Source organism: Lepus europaeus, chromosome 5 (assembly GCF_033115175.1).
Source record: "Lepus europaeus isolate LE1 chromosome 5, mLepTim1.pri, whole genome shotgun sequence".
NCBI classification, from domain to species: domain Eukaryota; kingdom Metazoa; phylum Chordata; class Mammalia; order Lagomorpha; family Leporidae; genus Lepus; species Lepus europaeus.
This window is the reverse complement of record NC_084831.1, coordinates 48,085,363-48,106,185: the sequence shown is the minus strand read 5'-3', so window position 1 is coordinate 48,106,185 and position 20,823 is coordinate 48,085,363. Positions and strand designations below refer to the sequence as shown.

The 20,823-nt window shown below is 42.9% G+C and overlaps 1 protein-coding gene across 1 annotated transcript in view; it reads left to right on the top strand.

Moving 5' to 3' along the window:
- The first annotated feature begins 1,894 nt into the window (after window positions 1–1,894).
- Window positions 1,895–20,823, top strand: part of FYB2 (FYN binding protein 2) — a 114,488-nt gene continuing 95,559 nt past the window's right edge. The window contains 3 exon segments of the mRNA XM_062190088.1: window positions 1,895–2,645; window positions 6,760–6,921; window positions 20,646–20,662. Coding sequence (XP_062046072.1) covers window positions 1,895–2,645; window positions 6,760–6,921; window positions 20,646–20,662 — 930 coding nt within the window.

The window sequence follows — 20,823 nt, the reverse complement described above, 5'->3', positions numbered from 1 at the left end:
ACATCAGAAGAAAGCAGGTTTAGCTGGATTAACATGTCTGCTGTTGAAGTATAAGCGGTTTGTGGAGTAAGCTGCAAATGTGTACTTGGGGTGTGTGTGTGTGTGTGTGTGTGTGTGTGAGAGAGAGAGAGAGAGAGAGAGAGAGAAAGAGAGAGAGAATATGAGAGTGAGAATGAGAATGAAAGAAAGGTTCCTGCCGGCGCCGCGGCTCACTAGGCTAATCTTCCGCCTTGTGGCGCCGGCACACCGGGTTCTAGTCCCGGTCGGGGCACCGATCCTGTCCCGGTTGCCCCTCTTCCAGGCCAGCTCTCTGCTGTGGCCCGGGAGTGCAGTGGAGGATGGCCCAAGTGCTTGGGTCCTGCACCCCATAGGAGACCAGGAGAAACACCTGGCTCCTGCCATTGGATCAGCGCGCTGTGCCGGCTGCAGCGCGCCTACCGCAGCGGCCATTAGAGGGTGAACCAACGGCAAAGGAAGACCTTTCTCTCTGTCTCTCTCTCACTGTCCACTCTGCCTGTCAAAATAAATAAATAAATAAATAAAAATTAAAAAAAAAAAAAGAAAGAAAGAAAGGTTCCTGACACCTGCTTCGTGCTTCCTGTTCAGCTTCCCTCCCTCCCTAAATCTTTGGCGTGCAGGTGTGAGTCAACTGTAAACAGTGAGAAAGGTCACCCAACATTCTCTCCGCTGACAAAGTCAGAAGTCAATGCCATGGAGATGGTCTGTGTACATGAAAGTAAAAATCTATCATGATTAGGAGAGGATAGAGGTTCTTACTTTTTGAAATGGGTCCATTAGATACTCCCTCCCAGCTCCTGGGAAGGCAGAAGATGACAAAATGTTTTTACACAAATAAGTGAGATCTAGTGAGGGAAAGGAGTAAAGAGTAGGAAGAGCATTGAGCAGGAGTGAAGCTCAAACCCACCTGCCTGGACCACCAACCAAGCCACTGTCTAGTGCTGGGCACACCCCTTCCTCTGCCTGAAGGGTTGACCTGCCATTCCTACCTTCACAGAACTTCCTCAGTCTAGAACGAGAGCATAACTTCCCTTAGGGACCTAAAAATATGAGAGTATCATTGAGGTCCTTGCAGCTTACGTTTGTCATGAGTCTGCTGTGTGTCACATCCTGTGTTGGATACATTATGTGTAGTAGCCCTCATCCTACCACTTGATAACTTATTTTTACGATGTAGCTGCACTTAGAGGCAAGATGAAATTTCCCAAAGTGTTTGCTTAGGTGATAGAGCAGTCATAATTTGAACATGGGTCTATCTAGTTTGTTCTTTTCTCCACTTCATGGTGTTAAGTTCAACTGCGAAGATAGACAGAGCTGGGAAACACCAAGGAGGCAGAAAGACATTAGCTCTTCCTGTCACCCCTAGTGGTAGTCTTGTTGGAGAAGAGGGCCTTGAAGTGCAAGAAAGCAGTTAACAAGTAGATGAGGGGTGCATTCTGTGGGGCAAGAACATACAACCAAAATCAGAGTGATGGAGGTCTCCAGGGAAATTATAAATACCTCTGTTTGGTTAAAATATAGCTATGTTGGGCTGTGTTGGAGATCTTAATTCTACCATTGTCTAACCTAGTTGTGTCACCTTACGAAGTTTACTGTATGAAGCAGAGAAGCCATAAAAAGTTTGTTTTTGGTCAATGGATTTCTTAGCTATTGTTAATACTATGTAAGTGTTCTGTATATACTATGAGAAAGTTCAGCATACTTGCAGTGTTTCAAATAGGAGGAAATTGCTTTCCTTCCATCTCACATAGACAATAGCATTACTGTTTAAGGCTGCCCAATGGGTAAGCACTTGCATTGCACTGACAGAGCCCCTTAACATGTATTGTGAAGTCAGCTTTTTTCCCTGGGATAATAAAATACTTCTTTATATTTCATGCTTTAGGAAAGGTTAAGAAACTTCAAAGAACTTCAGGCCAAATTCCAGAAGCTTGATGCCATACCTCTTCTAGGACCTACTAAATTCCCAGCAGGTGTTTCTCAGAAGAATAAAAAAAGTGCACAGTCAACCCAGATCTTGACCAATGGGAAACCCTTCTCATCCAACCACAAGCAGCCCTCGCCATCTTGTTCTGGTGGGGAGTCCTGGACTCTTAAACCCCAGCAAATGAAGTTACCCCAGAGGGGAGAAGTTCTGAATGGTTGGAATCCCCCAGGACCTCTGGGAAAGTCTGCAGTGTGTTCAGCAGAAAATTCTCAGAAGGTTTCTCTGCTGGTAGATGTGGACCAATTCAGTTCTGGGATGACTGATGAGAAGGAAGCAATGGGGGCCAGTAGCTTCAGAGACAAGCTTTGGAACTGGGAAAAGGTTTCATCTCAGAAAAGTGAGATGTCTTCATCTTTTTTTCTTGTCAGTTGTGGAAATAAGGCCTTCCATCTGGAAGGGCAAAAAGATACAGAATTTACTCCAAAGGAACCCAGGAGAAAGGTGAAAACAGATGGATCCAAGACCCTTCCCTCCCGGAGGCATTTGAGAGCACAAAGAAAATCACTTACTGCCTCTGAAGGTGACTCTTTTCTACTTCAGCCTGGCAGGAAGAGCCAGGAAGAGCCCAGTCTTGAAAGGAGCTTGGGCATCAGTCCCTGCCAGCCTGTCTTTGAGTGTGAGCTTGCCGGCCAGGCCCCAGGTAAGAAATGTAACTCCCATGAGACTGGAGGAGAGGTTGTTGCACTTTTCTGACTTAAAACCTGCTGACTAGGCCGGCGCCGTGGCTTAACAGGCTAATCCTCCGCCTTGTGGCGCCGGCACACCGGGTTCTAGTCCCGGTTGGGACGCCGGATTCTATCCCGGTTGCCCCTCTTCCAGTCCAGCTCTCTGCTATGGCCCAGGAAGGCAGTGGAGGATGGCCCAAGTGCTTGGGCCCTGCACCCGCATGGGAGACCAGGAGAAGCACCTGGCTCCTGGCTTCGGATCAGCGCGATGCGCCGGCTGCAGCGGCCATTGGAGGGTGAACCAGCGGCAAAAAGGAAGACCTTTCTCTCTGTCTCTCTCTCTCACTATCCACTCTGCCTGTCAAAAAACAAAACAAAACAAAACAAAACAAAACAAACAAACAAAAAAAAACCTGCTGACTAGGGCCAGCATTGTGGTGTAGTGGGTAATGTGTATGATGCCGTCATCCCACACAGGAAGTGGTTCCAGACTCTGCTACTTCTGGTCCAGTTCTCTGCTAATGTGCCTGGGAAGGCAGTAGAGGATGGCCCAAGTGCTTGGGCCCCTGCACTTGTGTGGGAGACTCAGTAGAAGCTGCCTGCTCCAGGTTTTAGACCAGCCAATCTTTGGTCATTGCGGCCATTTGGGAAGTGAGCCAGCAGAGGGAAGATCTCTCTCTCTCTCTCTGTATATGTGTGTGTGTGTGTGTGTGTCTTCTCTCTGTGTAACTCTGACTTTCAAATAAGTGAATAAATCTTAAAACAAACTATTGACTTGGGTGGTCATATAGGTGACCCTGATGATGTTTTCTCCAAAATCCACCATGGGAATTCTAGGCCTATCTGCTCTCAGCCTTGGAAAAGTGCTTAGTTTTCTGGAACTACATTGTAAGACATTTTGAGTAAACTTTGATTTGATTCCTATCTGTTCTTCCTACAAATTGCATATACTTGTGCTATCTACATGACTTCTTAGAGCTTCATCTACTCTCCTATAAATCCGATCCATTGCCAATTTTCCCTGTCTTGATGAACAGCAAAATTATTCTCCTAATTTTTCTTGCCAAAACCAAGGAATCATGCTATATTCTTCCCTTTAACTCAGTCTTTGCATGGAATCCCTCAGCAAGATCTTGGTTCTACCACCAATCCCTTAACATCTGCCCATCTCTGCCTCTGTCATTTTCTACGTCGTCATCATCATCTAACCTGGACCACTTCAATAGATCAGTTGGTCTCTCTGCTTTTACACTCTTGCTCAATTACACTCTATTCTCCTAGCAGAGTGATCCTCTAATGCATTAAGTCAGGTCCCATCACTGTCCTTCTCAAAGTCAACTCCAACAGTCTTACAAGGCTATGAAGTTTGATCCAATGCCTAGTTCTCTTGCCCTCCCCCTATCACAAGATGACCTTGCTGTTCCTTAGATATACCAAGTTGTTTTCACTCTAAGTCTTGCCATTTTTTGATCCTCAGTGAAACATTTTTCTGCCAGGTCTTTGGCAGCTTACTCCATTCATCAATGACTCTGCTGAGGTGTCACCTGATGTGTCAGTCTTGTTGACCACTCTCTTTATAAAATATCTACCTCTCTCACATTGCTTTCTATCTTTTTTTAAAAAAGATTTATTTATTTTACTTGAAAGTCAGAGTTACACACAGAGAGGAGGAGAGGCAGAGGCAGAGAGAGAGGTCATTCATCTGCTGGTTCACTCCCCAAGTGGCCACAATGGCTGGAGCTTTGCCGATCCCAAGTCAGGGGCTTCTTCCAGGTCTCCCACATGGGTTCAAGGACCTAAGGACTTGGGCCATCTTCTACTGCTTCCTCAGGCCATAGCAGAGAGCTGGATCAGAAGTGGAGCAGCTGGGTCTCAGATCAGTACCCATATGGGATGCCAGCACTGCAGGCAGTGGCTTTACCTGCTACGCTACAGCACCAGCCCCCTCTATCTTCTTAACATTGCTTTGACTTTCTTCATATCATACGTTCCTACTCTGTATATTGTTATGTATTTGTTTAGTTGCCTAAATAATATGTGACTTATAAGTGGATAAAATCTTTCTTTACCACCATATCCTCTGAACCTAAAAAAAACAGGTCTAGGTTGAGTGAGTCCTCAAGATATTTGTTGATTGAATAGATGAATGGATCTGCTGTATATAAAACTCATCTATAGTTTCTCTTTGAGCATAGAAAAGGATCTAAACTACATATGATGGTCTTCATAGCCCTGTATTTTGCTATGTCTCTTAATTTCCTATCTCTATTTCTTTAGCTTATCTGCTCATAGTCCAGCACACTTGATTTCTTTCTATTCAGATTTTGAAATGCCTCAGGACATTTACACTTGTTATTCCCTTCCTGGAAAATTATTTTCTTTGGACTTTGTATAGCTACATTAGGTCTAAGGTCAAATGACACTTTCTAAGATCAGCCTTCTCTAAACTGTCTAAAGAGTACTGCCTCACCATTGACAGTTCACACTGTTTCACAGAACTAACAAATTTAATTACCTCATGTATTTGTTTTCTTGTTTATCATCTATCTCCTCCTATTAGAAAGAAAATTCTTGAAAGGCAATAGGATATCTGGTCTTGTTTTCAACTCTGTCCCCAGTTCCTAGATCAGGTTACAGATGCAAGGTTGGGAAGGAAGGAAGATGGCTGTGAAGAAAGGACAGGAAAAAGCAAAGGAAGATGGATTGCCTACCAGATGGACTGTTGAGAGACTAAAATGAGATAACTCACATAAATCACTTCACACAATGACTTGTAAACTCGGAGCCCAGTTAATAGTGAGGATTCATTTTCACTATGCTACTCCATAATTTGATAAGGACTGAAGCTTATGACTTGTGACTTCTAGTTAAAGCCTAAAGGAGAAAGAGGAATTTTGACCCCATATTTTTGGGGATGCAGCTCCCAGCTGATGGGGTAAGAAAGAAGTTCCTCCCTTCCTTAACTCCAGTTTAGAAAGGAAAGCACAAGGAAGGCTCAGAGAGCACTTGTGAAACACTAGTCCACATTTCTAGTTGTAGCATGGATGACTTGGGTAGACAACCACTGTATTACATAAATTAAAAAATCAAGACACTTGGGCCATGTACAATTTTATGCTCTTTTCAGAGTGAGAAATATTTTCATATATAATACTAGAATTTCTACTGAAGTCAAATGTGCAAGCACAGAAGAAGAAAATTTACACAATTGAGACTGTCCTGGAAAACCTCAGGCACAAAGTTCACAGGTGCCCAGGTACCATTCAGTCAGCCTTGAGTTAGCTATGTGCCCTTGAACCAGCTTTGTTCCCTGGAATCAAACATCAATTGTCACTCCTCTAGGTAGTCCCCATGTTATTTGCAAATCATAAAAGCTTGAAGAATTTTTCAGCAAATAGTCATAGTCCATCTCTTCTGAAGTAGTCCCTGTTCTTGGGGCTAGGAGATCAGTTCAACATAATCCCTGGTCATAGGAGCCCACATTCAGTGGGAAGACAGATCAGCCTCTCTAATTTCCCATTATACTGATGTAGAGATATTAGCAATGTGCAATAGGGAAACCAAGAAGAGAATGATTAATTCTGGCCTTGATTTCTGGGAGAAATCAAGTTTCCTAAGGGAGGTATCAATGGAACAGAGCCTTGAAAGAATTAGCTAAGGGAGAGAACAGCATTCCATAGCGATGGATGGCACGAGCCAAGTCTGGAAGACATGACAGCTTTTTCAGGCTTTTAGAATTGAATGTGGAGAACTGAGAAGTAAGTGCTGTTAGTGAAACATGTTGGGGTTAAGTTCAGGGAAGTAGGGTGTTGGATATTACAGTGCAATGAGAGAAGAATCAGGAAATATAGATAGGGGCCAGAAGATACTGAAATAGTAGACAGTGGAATACGCAGGTGTCAAGCTAAGAAAGTCCCAAGCAGCAGGAAGGGGCACATGAGCAGCTCTGTGTTTGGATCAGGGCTTATGGCTGCTGGATGGAGAACGGTGTTAAGAGGAATGAGATTGAAGTAAGAAAACCAGTTTCTCCCAATGAGCTAAGAAATGGAGGCAGTAATCACTTACATTCTATTTTCTGTGTATGTTCAGAAAAACGGCCAAACACCAGACATCGCCAACTTCCCAAAACTAAGCCATTGCCTTCTGTGGAGTCTCTGGGTCCTCCTCCCCCGAAGCCTCCCAAGCCCCCTGCGGTGAACCTCCAGGTTTTCCGGAGACAGGCAGCTGCTGTTTCTGAGATCCGAAGTGAAGGTAAGGGAAATGCACAGGGCTTGTGTGCCTGTGTCCCTCGTGTCACCTTGCTCCCTGCCCGGACTCCCAGGTGGCTCTCCCAGGGCACTGGACATCCATCACGGCTTGTCTCACATGGAGGCCGTGGCAGCTTGCCCATGAAATTACAAATCTGTAGGGATTGGCCCCTTATCGCTCCTGGGCCAGCCAGCTTCCCCTGAGAGCACTGCACTTGATCACTGGGAACCTGTCCAAGAGGAAGAAAATGAAAAGTCAGTGACCAGGGAGCCAGTGAACCTTTGTGTTTCCTGCAAAACCTGTGCTGTCAACACAATTGAGGCTGGAAAAGGGAGTGTGGGCTGAAAAGAGAAAAAAGTCAGTGTCATCTTGACCGAAGACCCTGTGGGGCCGCCCTCATGCCCCCGGGATCTGCCTTCAGTAATTAACTGAAGTCCCCTACGCCTTCTGATCCTTTGTAAGAACTGAAACATTCTTGGAAGCCATTTTGCTGTTGTATTTTGTGTCTTCCTGGGCTGGTTAGAGGGACGCCTTCCTGTCTGTCACCAGTCCTGCTGCAGTCTGATCTTGGTGACATCTAAATGCTTTTGCTTATGTTCATGCTAATGAAACATGAGGTGAACATTCACTTTGGGGCACTGTGTTGCGCTGCACTAACATTTGTGCTACTGTGGCTATCAGCACCCACAGATGGTAAACCAAGAGAGTTAACGCAGTCTGTGATTGTTCATTCAACTGCTTTGGGCAGCCTCATGTTTGAATTTTGCCAACTCACTGGTTCTTAAACCTCAGCATGCCCCAGACCCACCTTGAAGAGTTGTTTAAATACAGACTGTTAAGCCCCATTCCCAGAGTTTCTGATTCAATTGCTCTGGGCTGGAGCCCAAGAATTTGCCTTTTCACTAGCTGCAGGAAATGCTTACACTGCTGGCACCCAGGCCACACTTTGGGGACCACAGCTACAAGTTGTCTTAAGTCCTATCCTGAAACTCTAGAGAGGTAGAGCTCTTTTTTTTAAGGATTTATTTATTTTACTTGAAAGTCAGAGTTACACAGAGAGAGGAGAGGCAGAGGGAGAAAGAGAGAGAGGTCTTCCATTCGATGGTTCACTCCTCAATTGGCTGCAACGGCCAGAGCTGTGCCAATCCGAAGCCAAGAGCCAGGAGCTTCCTCCAGGTCTCCCATGTGGGTGCAGGGGTCCAAGGACTTGGGCCATCTTCTACTGCTTTTTCAGGCCATAGCAGAGAGCTGGACAGGAAGTGGAGCAGCTGGGTCTCGAACCAGCACCCATATGGGCATTAACCCGCTGCGCCACAGCGCTGGCCCCAGAGGTAGAGCTCTTTTAAGTATAGTTTGGTAATGTAGCCACCTCCATATCAGGGAAGACTGTCTCATTTTTATAAGCATTAAATAATTCAAGCTTCAAACTACCTCTCTGAAAGGGAAGTTGGTTATCAGAGAGCACAGGACAAAGTCTTCTGTAATCAAATGGGCTTTGCAGATTCCCCACCTCACCAGTTATTTAAGTTTGGGCATGTTGTTCACTGAACCTCATTTTCCTGGTCAATAAATGTGGGATAACGAAGACACTGATCGCATAGCATAACTGAGATGATGATGAGATGATGCCTGAAAACAAAAACAAAAACAAAAACAAAAACAAAGGCTTACATAGCTGTGGCACACCAGTAAGTACTTGGTAAATATTCAAGGTTATTTCAAACACACACTGAGCAGCTATACTTTGAGATAGGCCTTGTGATGGAAACAAGGGATTAACAGATAAACCCAACCAAGGTTCCAGTCCTCAAGGTGGTCAAAGTCTAATGCAAGAGATTGTACCCATAAATAATCACTATAAAGCATGGGTAAGTGATGCAGTGCAGAAACTGGCAGTCCCCTGGGTCCCAGTGTGGGGTGGGGGATTCTTGGAGAACAGGGGAGCTGCCATTCCACACTTGTCTTGGGGTCTCAGTCATCCCATGCACATCGTTCACTTTGACCAACCTGCTGTCAATGCCCTTTTTTGACTCTGCCTCTTGTTCTTGCAGTGGCTGTGAAAGAGGACTCCCTGCCTCTAGAGAGGTGAGTTCATACACGTTCCTTAGTTGTGCAGGAAACTGGCCAGTCAGCCAGCCTGCTTAGCCTGCACAAGAGCAGGTTGTTGTATCTCAGAAGGCGTTCAGGAAGAGCTCATTAGTGAGCAACAAATTGCAACTTTTGTTTAAATGAAAGACAAATATATTGTATTTAACTACTGTTCTGATATTAATATATAAAGATGGTCCTCTAAGGTATGCTTTTATTATTATTATATAGTTAATTTTGGTAAATTGAAACATCAGCTTCCTTAGTCATAAATCGAATTAAAGGCAAACGAAGGCAGCTGTGATGTCAGGAATTAGTAATTGAATAAAGGGTGTTCTATTTTTGATGCATTGGTTCTTAGAATTTTCCATGGAAGGATCACTTCATTAATTCACTCAATCAGATAATGTATTTACTGAAACAGTGATGTGGTGGCCAGGTGGTTAAGGCAATGGACTGCTGATGTATTTACTGAGCCCTTTGATGCGATGTGTGTTGAGCTGCTTACTTTAAACAGATTTCCTCATTTGGTGGCCTCATGAAGACAGTAAAGTTGATGCTGCTGGCCTTGTTTCATAGCTCAAGACACTTGAGCTCACGAAGTTTGCCACTCACTGAGCCATGATCCTATCCTGGACATGCCTGAACTGTGTTTACTGTACACATGGCCCGTCTCCCAAAGATGTTCTTGTTCTTGAGAAGCTCAGTTTTACAAAGAGAGCCAAACTTAAAAACAAATAATTGTGTTACTTATTGACTCATCAAATGTTTATTGTAGTAAAGTGTGTTAAGTTTTTATAATAAAGGAAGTTTCAGAACTCCGAGGTTACATACATGAGGAAGTAGTCACTTCTCCTTGGAATGATCAGGAAAGTCTTTAATAGTGCATAACTTTTCTGCGGCTACATTAATGCTACCCAAGGAACAAGAGCAACAGTTCAAGAGCTCCCACCATGAGTCTGAGGGGTGCAGCTGTTCTGGGCTGGGGTCACCTGGAGTTCCTGCATGTTTATAGTCAACTATGAACTCTCTAAGCAGCTTTCCTGATGCAGGCTGGGGTTGCTCACACATCCAGAGTCCAGCTTGCAGTTGGCAGATCTAGGATTGACTTAGATCACCTAGACATACCACCATCCATCTCTCACCCTCCAGCAAGCTAACCCAGGAATATTTTTCTAGCAGTTACAGATGGCAAGAGAGTCAAGTCTGATTGTGTAAGCACTTTTCAGGCTTTTGGTGTCACATTTGCTAGCATCCTACTGGTTAAAGCATGTTGCATTGCCAAGCCCCACAAGAGAGTGAAGGGCAGTGAACTTTCCATGGTAAAGAGCAGGGATTCAGGAAGGGGTGAAGATCATGGGCACTGACAATCAACCCATCACTGAAGAGGAGACATTTGAAATGAGTACTGAGGACTGAGGCTTATGGATATCATGGAAAAGGACTCTATAAGCAGAGGCAGGGAGTGTGTCTTATTTGTGGAAGGAGCATGTCTTATTTGTGGGAAGTAGAGTTAGAGTGTAGAAACTACAGGGATGAGAACCACATCACAGAGAACCTTGCAAACCATGGAGCTGATAAGATGCTCTTGTTCAGCATCTGTGGTGCTAGATGCTGTTCATGTGCTCCTAGAGCTCCTAGCATAGCTGTCTGTTTGAAAGAACTAAATGACAGCACTGGGTAGGTCACTGGGACATATTCCGTGTGCATACGCATCAAAGACAAGAACATATAGATGACTCAGGCAAAGGTTTGCACTATTTACTCAAAGAGTATAGACTCCAGTGTGACAGTCGGAGGGGACAATGTGTCTCTGCTGAGCTCTGGCTCAGTCTTGGTTCTCTCCTGCTGTCCGATTTTGAACATCTTAGTCTGAGAATGAGTGTGCTGTGATTCTAGTTTTAACTAGATAGGCACTGTTCCTATAATTTGACTCTACACTAAGATGACTTCTCTGGCATTTTAACCAATAAATAGTCATTTCTTTCAACATGAGGGACAAACTTGCTGGGTTGGGCCTATCAGGAGAAAATTGTCAGTCTCCAGTGTGATACCATCTCTGTAAGGAATTTATGAAGGCAACTGTGACTACTCTGTGCTTTCACTCTGGATTTAAAACACAAGTCCCATATGAAGTGAGGTTTCATTGAATATCAATTATTGAATATTATTGAATGTTGAGTGGCAGTCAAAAGAGATGGAGACCATAATCCTTAGGGGTAATGCCATTGAAGGTGAAATAACTGAAGCTGGAGCCTATAGCATGGGTAGGAATTAGAAAGTAGTTTTCTTACTTGCTCCTTTGTGATGCTGTGTGGTGAGTGAGGGCAGGGCACTAGTCCCAGAAATAAGCACAGCCTTGATACATTGTTGGTTAGTGGATGGATGGAGAAATGCAGATATGGATGAACAGATAGATAAATGGACCAGTGGACATTCAGGATAGAGATAGCACATGATTGAAAGTATGGAGGGAGTAATAAAGATGAGCAAATAGCAGAAAGTATTCTAATGTGGGAAAATAAAAGATGAGGTTGAATCCTAAATCATGTTAAGTCCCATGGTAGAGTCTGGACTTTATCTTGTCAATAGATTCATTTGCACAAGTGAATGTCATGATACACAATAGCCTTAAGCACAACTTCCATGGAAACTGGCACTTGTTTGGGAAGAACATATTCCATATTCCCCTTTAATGCAAATGTCAGGTTAGAAGTCAAGCCTGTGGGATCTCATTCCTGGAAAGGGACCAGGTGATTATTTGAGGCTCCTAGGCCATACAACAGAATTACTGAAGGCCTGGGTTTTGAATTCAAGCATTACCACTTAACCTCTTGGACAGATGCCTGAACTTCTGAAAATTTCAGTATCTACTCTTACATAAGAAGTATTGTACTTGCTGCTATTCCCTAATTCATAACGTTGTGATGAGGATTAAATGAAGTCATGATTGTAAAGTGTTTAGTGCAGGGCCTGGCATCTAGAAAGTGCTCAGTAGAGCTTCCTTAGGGACTGTGCATCCTTCCACAGAGGACAAAGATCCATGCTCAGAATTGCAGGCTCCAAAAATACATTGATGAAATGCTTTACATGCATCTACATATAGACATAATTTTTATTATCGATTTCAAAGTCCGTCAAGTTGAACTGGGAACAAAATTGACTGCCACACTCCGAACTTCCTACACCTATCCTAGATCTGCTCCTCAGTAAAGCAGAGGTTACCTTTATCCCTCTTTTCCTGGCAGTTCTTAAAACATATAAGGGGTGCAACCATCTCTAAATGAGAACCTTCATTGTTTTCAGCCATGATTGATTAAATAGGAGTCTCTGTTTTAGCTGTACTTCTATGGCTACATAGAGTAATCAGTTTGTAAAGAACCTGGTGCACCTTTGAGAGCCATCTTTTGTTTCTAGGCTTCTCTACTTTATCTGTCAATCTGAGAGCCTGCATTGTGCAATGGAACAAGTGCAGGTCTTTCAGTCTGATTAATGTAAGTCCAAGTGCCTCCTCCACACCTTGATTGAATCATGTAACAGCCCAAAGCTCTGATATAGGTTATCTGTAAAATGGAAACATTAATAATGTGTACTTCATTGTGTTGTCCTGAAGTCCAAGTAAAATAAAACAAATAAAGCACAGAGTCCACAGAAGCTCACAAAATCTTGATTTCTTCAATCTTTGGCCTCTCTATCTCTTGTTATCTCGAAAATATTAATATCCCATTAGTTCTCAACAGTGAAATGGCTCTTTGGAGATTGTTCTTTATCATCACTCTTTCATGCATACCAAGCTGACTGTATTGCTAATGTACCTCTGAAGGTAGTGGAAAATGGTGTGAGTACTTGGGCCCCGCATCCAGGTAGAAGACCTGGATAGAGTTCCTGGCTCCTGGTTTTAACTTGATCCAGCTCCAGCCATTGAGACCATTTGGGGAATGAATCAGTAGATGGAGGTTTTCTCTCTCTTTCTCCATTTCTTTCTCTCTCTTTTGCTGTGCCTTTTGAACAAATAAGTAAACAAACATTTTTAAAAATAGTAGCAATTATTTGCTTTTTACTTGCTTGAAAGGCAAGGACACATAGAGCCTCCATGTGCTGGTTTACTTCCCAATTGCCCACAATAGCCAGAGCTGGGCCAGGATGAAGCTAGGAGCCCAGACTTCAATCTGGGTCTCCCACGTGGGTATCAGGACTTAACTATTTGAATCATCACCACTGCCTCCCAAAGTGCACCTGGAACCTGGAACTAGGAACAGAAATGGGACTCAAACCCAGATACAACTATATGAAACACTGGTGTCCCAATCAACATCTTAACCACTGTATCAAATATCCACCCCTGTTTTTCATTTTCATGAAAGTCTTTAAAAGTTAACCTAAGCCGCCTTTTAAATCTTCTGGGTGGCATCCTTCATGTAGTGGAGCATATGTTCGTATTTGTGGTTTTCATCTTCCTATGCCACGCAGTGCCCTCCAGGTTGGGCAAATCGAGTGTCTAGGACTGAGTCAGTGCCTTACCAAAGGCATTCAAGTGAAATAAATGATAATACCACCACTGCTATGGCCAAATAAATGCATCTGCAGTCTTGATTTGAACAGCAAGAAGTGCTGTGGAGGCAAATTTGGATTAAAGTAATAAGTGGAGGTTGGAAGTGAAAAAAATTTTGAGATGATCCAGAATTTTCTGAAGTGGTGATGTTTGGGTTGAGGACTGAATGATAAGGGCTCAGTTCAGTCAAAGGAAGGCCTAGGAGGAGAACATTCCCAGAGAGGAAATGACTGCTATGAAGTCTCAAGACAGCCCCCCTCACATGGCCAGTGAGCCAGGAAGGAGAGGACCAGTGCCAACGCTGGGTCAGGACAAGGATGGCAGAGAGTCCTGTGGACCCTAGAGAGAATTTGGATTTTGTGCTAAGTGCATTGGGAAACCATTGGAGTTTTAAACCAAGGACTGATATGAGCTAGAATTGATTTTGTAACAATCACTCTAGATGCTTTGTAATTTTGCAAGGAAATAGAAGAAATCAGGAAGAAAACACAAGAAGCCATAGTGACATCAACAACAATACAAATTGCAACCCATACTCACAGTATCTAGTCTAAATCCTCTACATAGTTGATTCCATCTATGAATGGAAGTGATATCACCCCACTATAAAGCTGTGGAAATGTAGCCACAGAGAGGTGAAGTAACTTGACATGGACCGGGTAGTAGAAACGAGATTAAAAAAATATTAATGCACCCAGAATTTATTTTGGAAGAAGACCAGAAACTGCTGGATCAGAGAAGAGATGTGAGGGTAAAAGAGGAAACTAGGAGAGCTCCTAGATTATTTGCTGTTTCCATTGTGTTGATATTAATCCATGTGAAGTATTTGCCGTACAACCAGTGCTTGGTGCAAGACACGAATAAGATTCTTCCTGAAGGTCTACAGTAATTTTTGTATAACAACAGCAACAAAAGCATGTCATTGCACCTGTGTGCGAGTAAGACAGAATCTCTTAGGCTAGTTTTAAAATTGCAACTGCAGGGCTCTTTTCCAAATGGTAACTTAGGCAGGTACAGGTCTAATCTGATAGATCCACAACAAAATAAGCTCATCAAAGCTATTTATTTTTTATTTTTGGAGGTACAAGTGGCCTCAGAAGTCAGAGTGTGTCAAATTGGATTGCTCTGAGGGAAGAATGAAAAGAGGGAAATTTTGGAAACTGTTGTCCCGTGGAGTTTTAGAACCAGAAAATTCAGGTGGCTTTATTGTATGTCCTGCCAATAACTTCTTACTATCCCTTTCTAAGTGAGCTTCAGGGGATACAACATGGTTACTGTTTGATAGAGGAATGGATTTACTAGGAATTTACTAAGAATTTCTCTTTCATGTTTTCAAATATTGTTGTTCTTAGTGCTAGACCAAACGCCCACCTTATTAAAAAAAAAAAAAGCCTAATTTTGTGCATGGAAATATTCCAGAAGGTGCAGTGGCAACTAATATGTGACTGTGGCCACACCCTGGGCATTGTTTAGTCTTTTTATATCTGTTAAGCTTATTATAGCCCATAACCATCTTAGGAGAGTAACATTAATGTTTCCATTTTGTAGATGAGAAACCAAGGACCAGAGACTCTTGTAACTTGTCCTAAAATATGTGATAACACAGGGCTTATTAATGATGAGAACTCAGGACCACTTTAAAGACTTTTCAGATGTACTTTATGTCTCAGTCAGAATTTTTCCACCAAAAAGAATTCCTGGAGCTAGCCATCAGCCTGCAAACTCTATGAGTAAAGGATCATCTATGTTTTCCACTTGGATTTTTCCAGATCCTACCATACATGCAAGCAGTACTTACTAAATGACTGAGTAAATGAGAGACCAATGGAATGACAGATAAAGAGAATGATGGGAAGAAGGTTGGATGGATAAAACACTAGCAACCTTTGTTAACTTTTATGTAACTACAGAAAGCATTTCAAGGCTGTTACTCTTATATTTCGCATAAATTTGTACATCCAATACCATGTCCAGACAGAAATGCTTTTCCTGTATGTGATGTTGTGGAGTGACTTTCTTCCAGATCTTTTTCATCATACAGGATTCGTGTTTCCTTTTGTTCAATAATCTGAGTTCTAATTATGCGGCAGCCATTGTTCTAGATACTGGCAATCAGTAAGAAGCAGAACAAACTCTCTACCCTCATGGAGTAATCATTTTAGTTGGGAAGAAAGACAAATACCTGAATAATGATGTACATAAAAAGGCAGTAATATTTGCTTACATGTTAGCTTCCTTGACAATAACTTGTGTTTTCATAGTCTTGCTCAAGATATGTCTAGCCCAAATATTATGCCACTTTATTTTCCTATTACAATTATTACTGCTTTAATAGATGATACTTACTCAGCTTATATAGTTTCCGTGTTATTCTAGACTGTGAGAATCCTAAGTCTAAAGGCCTTGTCTATTATTATTTTTGTTTTCTAGCACAGTGTGTGACAGAGAGGAGGCAGTCAATAAAAATGTAATCATCTACCTGTCCATCTAGGAGTCTCTAGTCCTTCTGTGAGCATCAGAGGAGGGTCTAAAAAAATAAAAGTGGTAGTTAGCTGGGAGCCCCTGATGTGCTAGACATCATATCAGGCCCTGGGGACACAGCAGTGAGTGATATACAAGATCCCAGAGCAGGAGATGGAAAGGGTTTTTATAAAGTGATACAACATGTTTTCAGACTATGGCAACACTAACAAGAGCATCAGGTAGCCTGTTATGCTATCTGAAAATAGGTAGGAAGGAAGGCTGTTGGCAAAGGTAGCTGGAAAAGGACTTAGTTAAAGGGGGCAGAGGTGAGACCTCCTGGCTGAGAGGGAGCTGGCCATACAGAGGGCATTCCAGGCAGCAGGCATGGCACTTGCTAAGTCCCCACAGTAGGAGAGAATATGGCATCCTTGCAAAACGAACCAGCTTCCATATGGGATGCTAGTGTTGCAGGCAGTGGCCTAACCTGCTGTACCACAATGCTGGTACCTTAATCAGTATTTTATTTTTTTTAAAGATTTATTTTATTTATTTGAAAGTTGGTTAGATTCAGTCTATTTTTGTTATTTTCCACTTCTCATAAGTGTGTATCTACCTCCCTGCCTAAATTATAAATGAACCAAAAGCATGAAGAGGGTCTACTATTTCTTTCTTACCAATGGCACGAATGGCTTTAGTACTTCAACATTGGAAGATTTGGGGAGTATGTTAAGAATATAGATTTTGGGGGCCAGATCACCTTTGCTTCATATTCTGAGATCTAGCTGTGTGATCTTGGACAAGTTATCTAGTATGTATGTCTATCTCGTCTTCCATTTCCTTTTTTATGGCAAATGGTAAAATCAAACCCTATGCCCTAGGTTTGTAGTGAGGTTTTAGAGAATTAGCTGTCATTCTGAAAACTGCAATCCCAATGTTTCAAACACCTGATGAGTGGCAGTGACCGTGGCTGCTTTGTGCCAGCAGGGTCTGACAGTCTGAAGGAGCAGTGCTAAGGCAGCAGACCGGCAGTCAGGATGCCGGGCTCCTGCTGCAAGCCTGCCACCAGCTCAGAGGCTGGCCTCACCCCCCTGTCTGGGGAAGACACGGAGACGGCTATTATGGCTGACACTCTGAAATCTGAAATGCAGGTATTTTAGAATTTGCTCTTGGAGCCATTTTGCTTTCATGCTTTTGAAGCTGCCTCCAATTCATTAAGAGTCTGACTCTAAGGTTGAGTTAGTAGAAGGCAAACTGCTTTTCACAAAATCATTCCCAAATTTACCACTAGTTTCATTGGTTCCTCCTTAGCCTCAAATTACAGGTTAAACATTAATATTATCTTGGAGATCATAATACCAGGCACAGAGAATAGTAACTTCCCCATCACATTCTCCCCATATCATTGTCTACTATGTAGAAAGACGGATCCATAAAACAGTTGGATTCACCTAAAAAGTTTTAAAAAACATCACCCACAACCCACTCGTAAGCTCCTTGAGCGTCACCATCATCTGGTACTTTATTATTTTCAGTTTTCTCTTAGTTCTAAAGTGACTTGTAGGGAAGGGAAAAAGACCATTGCATTAGGAATTAAAAACTCTGGTTTCCACCCAGGAGGAAAAGAAAGCTAGGCATCAGAAGCAATGGGTGGCAGGCCTATTAATGGCTGCTCTGTATAGTAATCTGCCCTCAAGGAGACCCAACAGGCCAGTCCACTGCAGTGGCTTGCAATGTGGTAAGCCTGGGCTTCAGCAGAAGTCAGCTTGTGGAGAGCCTTGGCAGCTCTGCCAGCCAAGAGTTGGATCACTGGAAATGGACCTGCCCTGGAGTCGAAGGATGCCCAGGTCAGAGCCACAGATCTTATTGGCTCTAAGCTGAAAAGCCCTTCACTCAGCCCAGCTTCCAAAGTGACCACCGCAGCTGAGGAAATGGCCAAGTTGGGTCAGTAACATTGCAGGCAGAACTGTAAATTTCCTGTTAGAGATGCCACCTGCCTTTACCTGGCCAGCTCTCCTCCCAGGACAGCTAGGTAATGGAAGTCAACAGGGTGCCTTCCCCAAGGAGGTTCACACCTCCCTTAGGATGTACCCTATGTGAAGAGATAGATAGGTCTGGGCCTCTTAACTTACAAGGCCTAAAGCCCAACAGATTATTATCAAGCCCCTTCTGTCAGGTTCTATTTGCCTCTCAATCAGAAAACTTATCTGTAGCTTAGACAGCACCTTTCTTAGCTCCTCTAATAATGACTCTGTCCTTTGTTCTAGACCCTATCTAGCCCACTTGGGCCTCATTCCTTTGTAATCATAGCCTCTACTCTACCACCAATGGGTCTACTCCCAACCTGTGTGTACTGATAGTCCTCTTCCCCTCTTAATGTTGTATGATTGTTCAGAATTTCTCTACAGACAAACCCCGCTACCTGTAAAAGTTAAGTGGCTTTCTCCCAGTCTTGGCTGGAATCAGCTTTAAGCCACATCCATCAAACTGTCCCCACAAGGGTCCAGAGACCCCCTCCATTTCCTCTCTATAAAATCCTCTTATTACCTGGTTAATGCTAGTCTTAGGATCATTGGTTACTATTCTCACCCTGTCTTTTATACTACAGTGTCTAAGTGTTTACAGCAGGTTATAATGGAACAAACGAAGGCCTTCAGCAACCAGGCGGTCAACCAAATGCTGCTATGGGAATGTACTTGGCTCCCCACCCAGGAGACAGTGGCCTGAGACATCGCTCCCATGCCAGCAAAGAGTACCTCGTCCCCCCATGTCAGCAGGAAGTAGCTCTAAAGACAGATCATCATCCCTCTACCCCTCCTGGACTTTTGGGACTAATGTAACCCCATACAAGCCCTGCTTTATAAAAAACAAAAGGGGAGAATGTTAGGAAACTGGGGCAGTTTTAGCCAGGTAGCCGCAAGGCCCAGCTACCTGAGCCAGGCTCCACCCCCATCCTAATGGGATTAGCTGCTCCTGCTTCCCTGCCCGCCCTCAGGCAAAGTTTTAAAAGGGCCTGTTCCTGAACACGGCTCTCTTGGCTCTTGGTTCTTCTCTCCTGTGCTCTCTCCTCTCTCTTGGCTCATCTTTCTACTCTATCTTCTCTCCTCTGTCTCTCTCTCTCTTATACTCTCTTTCTCTTTCCTTCGCCGCCCCTTCACTCTGGTCTGTAGGGTGTTCCCCAATAAACCCTTTCCCTTAAACAACAACAACAACAACAACAACACCTCTGGTTTCCACCACTATGCTTAGTGAAATAAGCCAGTCCCCAAAAGACAAATATGTGTTTTCTCTGATACGAGGTAGTTAATACAGAATATAAAAAATGTACAGGAACAAAATAGACATCTTGAGGTTTGACTGTTGTTTTTAGCCCATGTTTATATCCCTGTGGAACTGTGGTCTATATACTTTTTACTTGTTGAATAGTATGGTTAGTGATGCAGTAAGCCTATGATTGTGGAGTGGACTGAAATTATGTTTTTGCAAAATTTTTTTTAAAAAGGAAGGAGGAAGATTGGGGGGGGGATGAAAGTATGGTTGTCTTCTTGGAACTGTTATCTATGGGATGCATGAAGTCTGTTCTCTTTATATTGATAAAAAATTTAGAATCTGGCTCCAGACCCTCCCCTGCTAGTTAAGAACAGTACTATCATAGACTCAGTTCCGTCATCTGTGCAGTACCACTCAGTGCCACTAAGAGGATTAACTGGTAGGACACATGGACACATATAAAATGAACATGAGTATAGTCTGTTCAAAGTAAGCCCATGTGACTTAACTGATGAGAAATCTCAGCCCCTCTACTTTTGCATCCCCGACAGACATACTCTTCTTATGGCTTTCTATAATAGTTTGGTCAGTCCTCTGGAGGTCCCATTTGCTGCACACCCTCATATCCACCTTCCTAGATGGCTTCCCTTCTAGCATGAGCTACTCATGTTCTGTCTGACCTCCCCTGGAGGAGGTGATATATAGCATGGTGGTTAAGATCCAGAGTCTGAAGAAAAATACTGGACTTCTCTCTCTTATGCCACTTGCTATTCTCTGAGTTTGGATTATGTCTCAGTTTCCTCATCTGAACACAAAAAGAATAATAATATCAATTTCATAGCAATCAAATGAATTGAGATATGTTACAACTGTGCCCAGCACAGAAAATGGTCAGTAATTATTAGCAACTACTCTTGCTTACATGTTTTCCTTATGAATCAGATCAAAAGTTTGCTAACATTGCACTACTCCTGCAATAGGCCAGAGGAGATGGTGTATTTTATAAGGTTACCCAGCACTTTGGTAATATGTACATGGTTATCACAGTTTTGTGGTCTTTTGTGGAAAGAATTGACTTATGAATACATGAATAAAAGGAATATCTGGTACCCAGAGCAAACTGGTGTTGGGAATGTTGTGTATGTTGTAGCAGAAGTGATAATAGAATCAGTAATGTTAGAATACAAATGTATAAATAAGTGAGTATACATGACTACACATAAAATATATGTAAAGATAAATTCATATATATATATACATATATAAGCATATGTACATATGTATATTAAAATGGTGAAAGTAGAAAAACTGAAAGACACAGTGGTGGAAGTTGAAGTATAAGTGCTAGAAGGAGTAGTAAAAGTAGAAATGGGAGTAGTTATGGAAATTGTAGTGGGAGTGGAAATAGTGACCACTTAATACTACACACAGCATAGTTTGTATCATCTCATCCTCCTAAAAGAGTTTGAAAGGATAAAAAGGCTTGGTTCAAACTACCTGTTCAGAAGAAAGAATTGAGATTCAAATTCTCATCT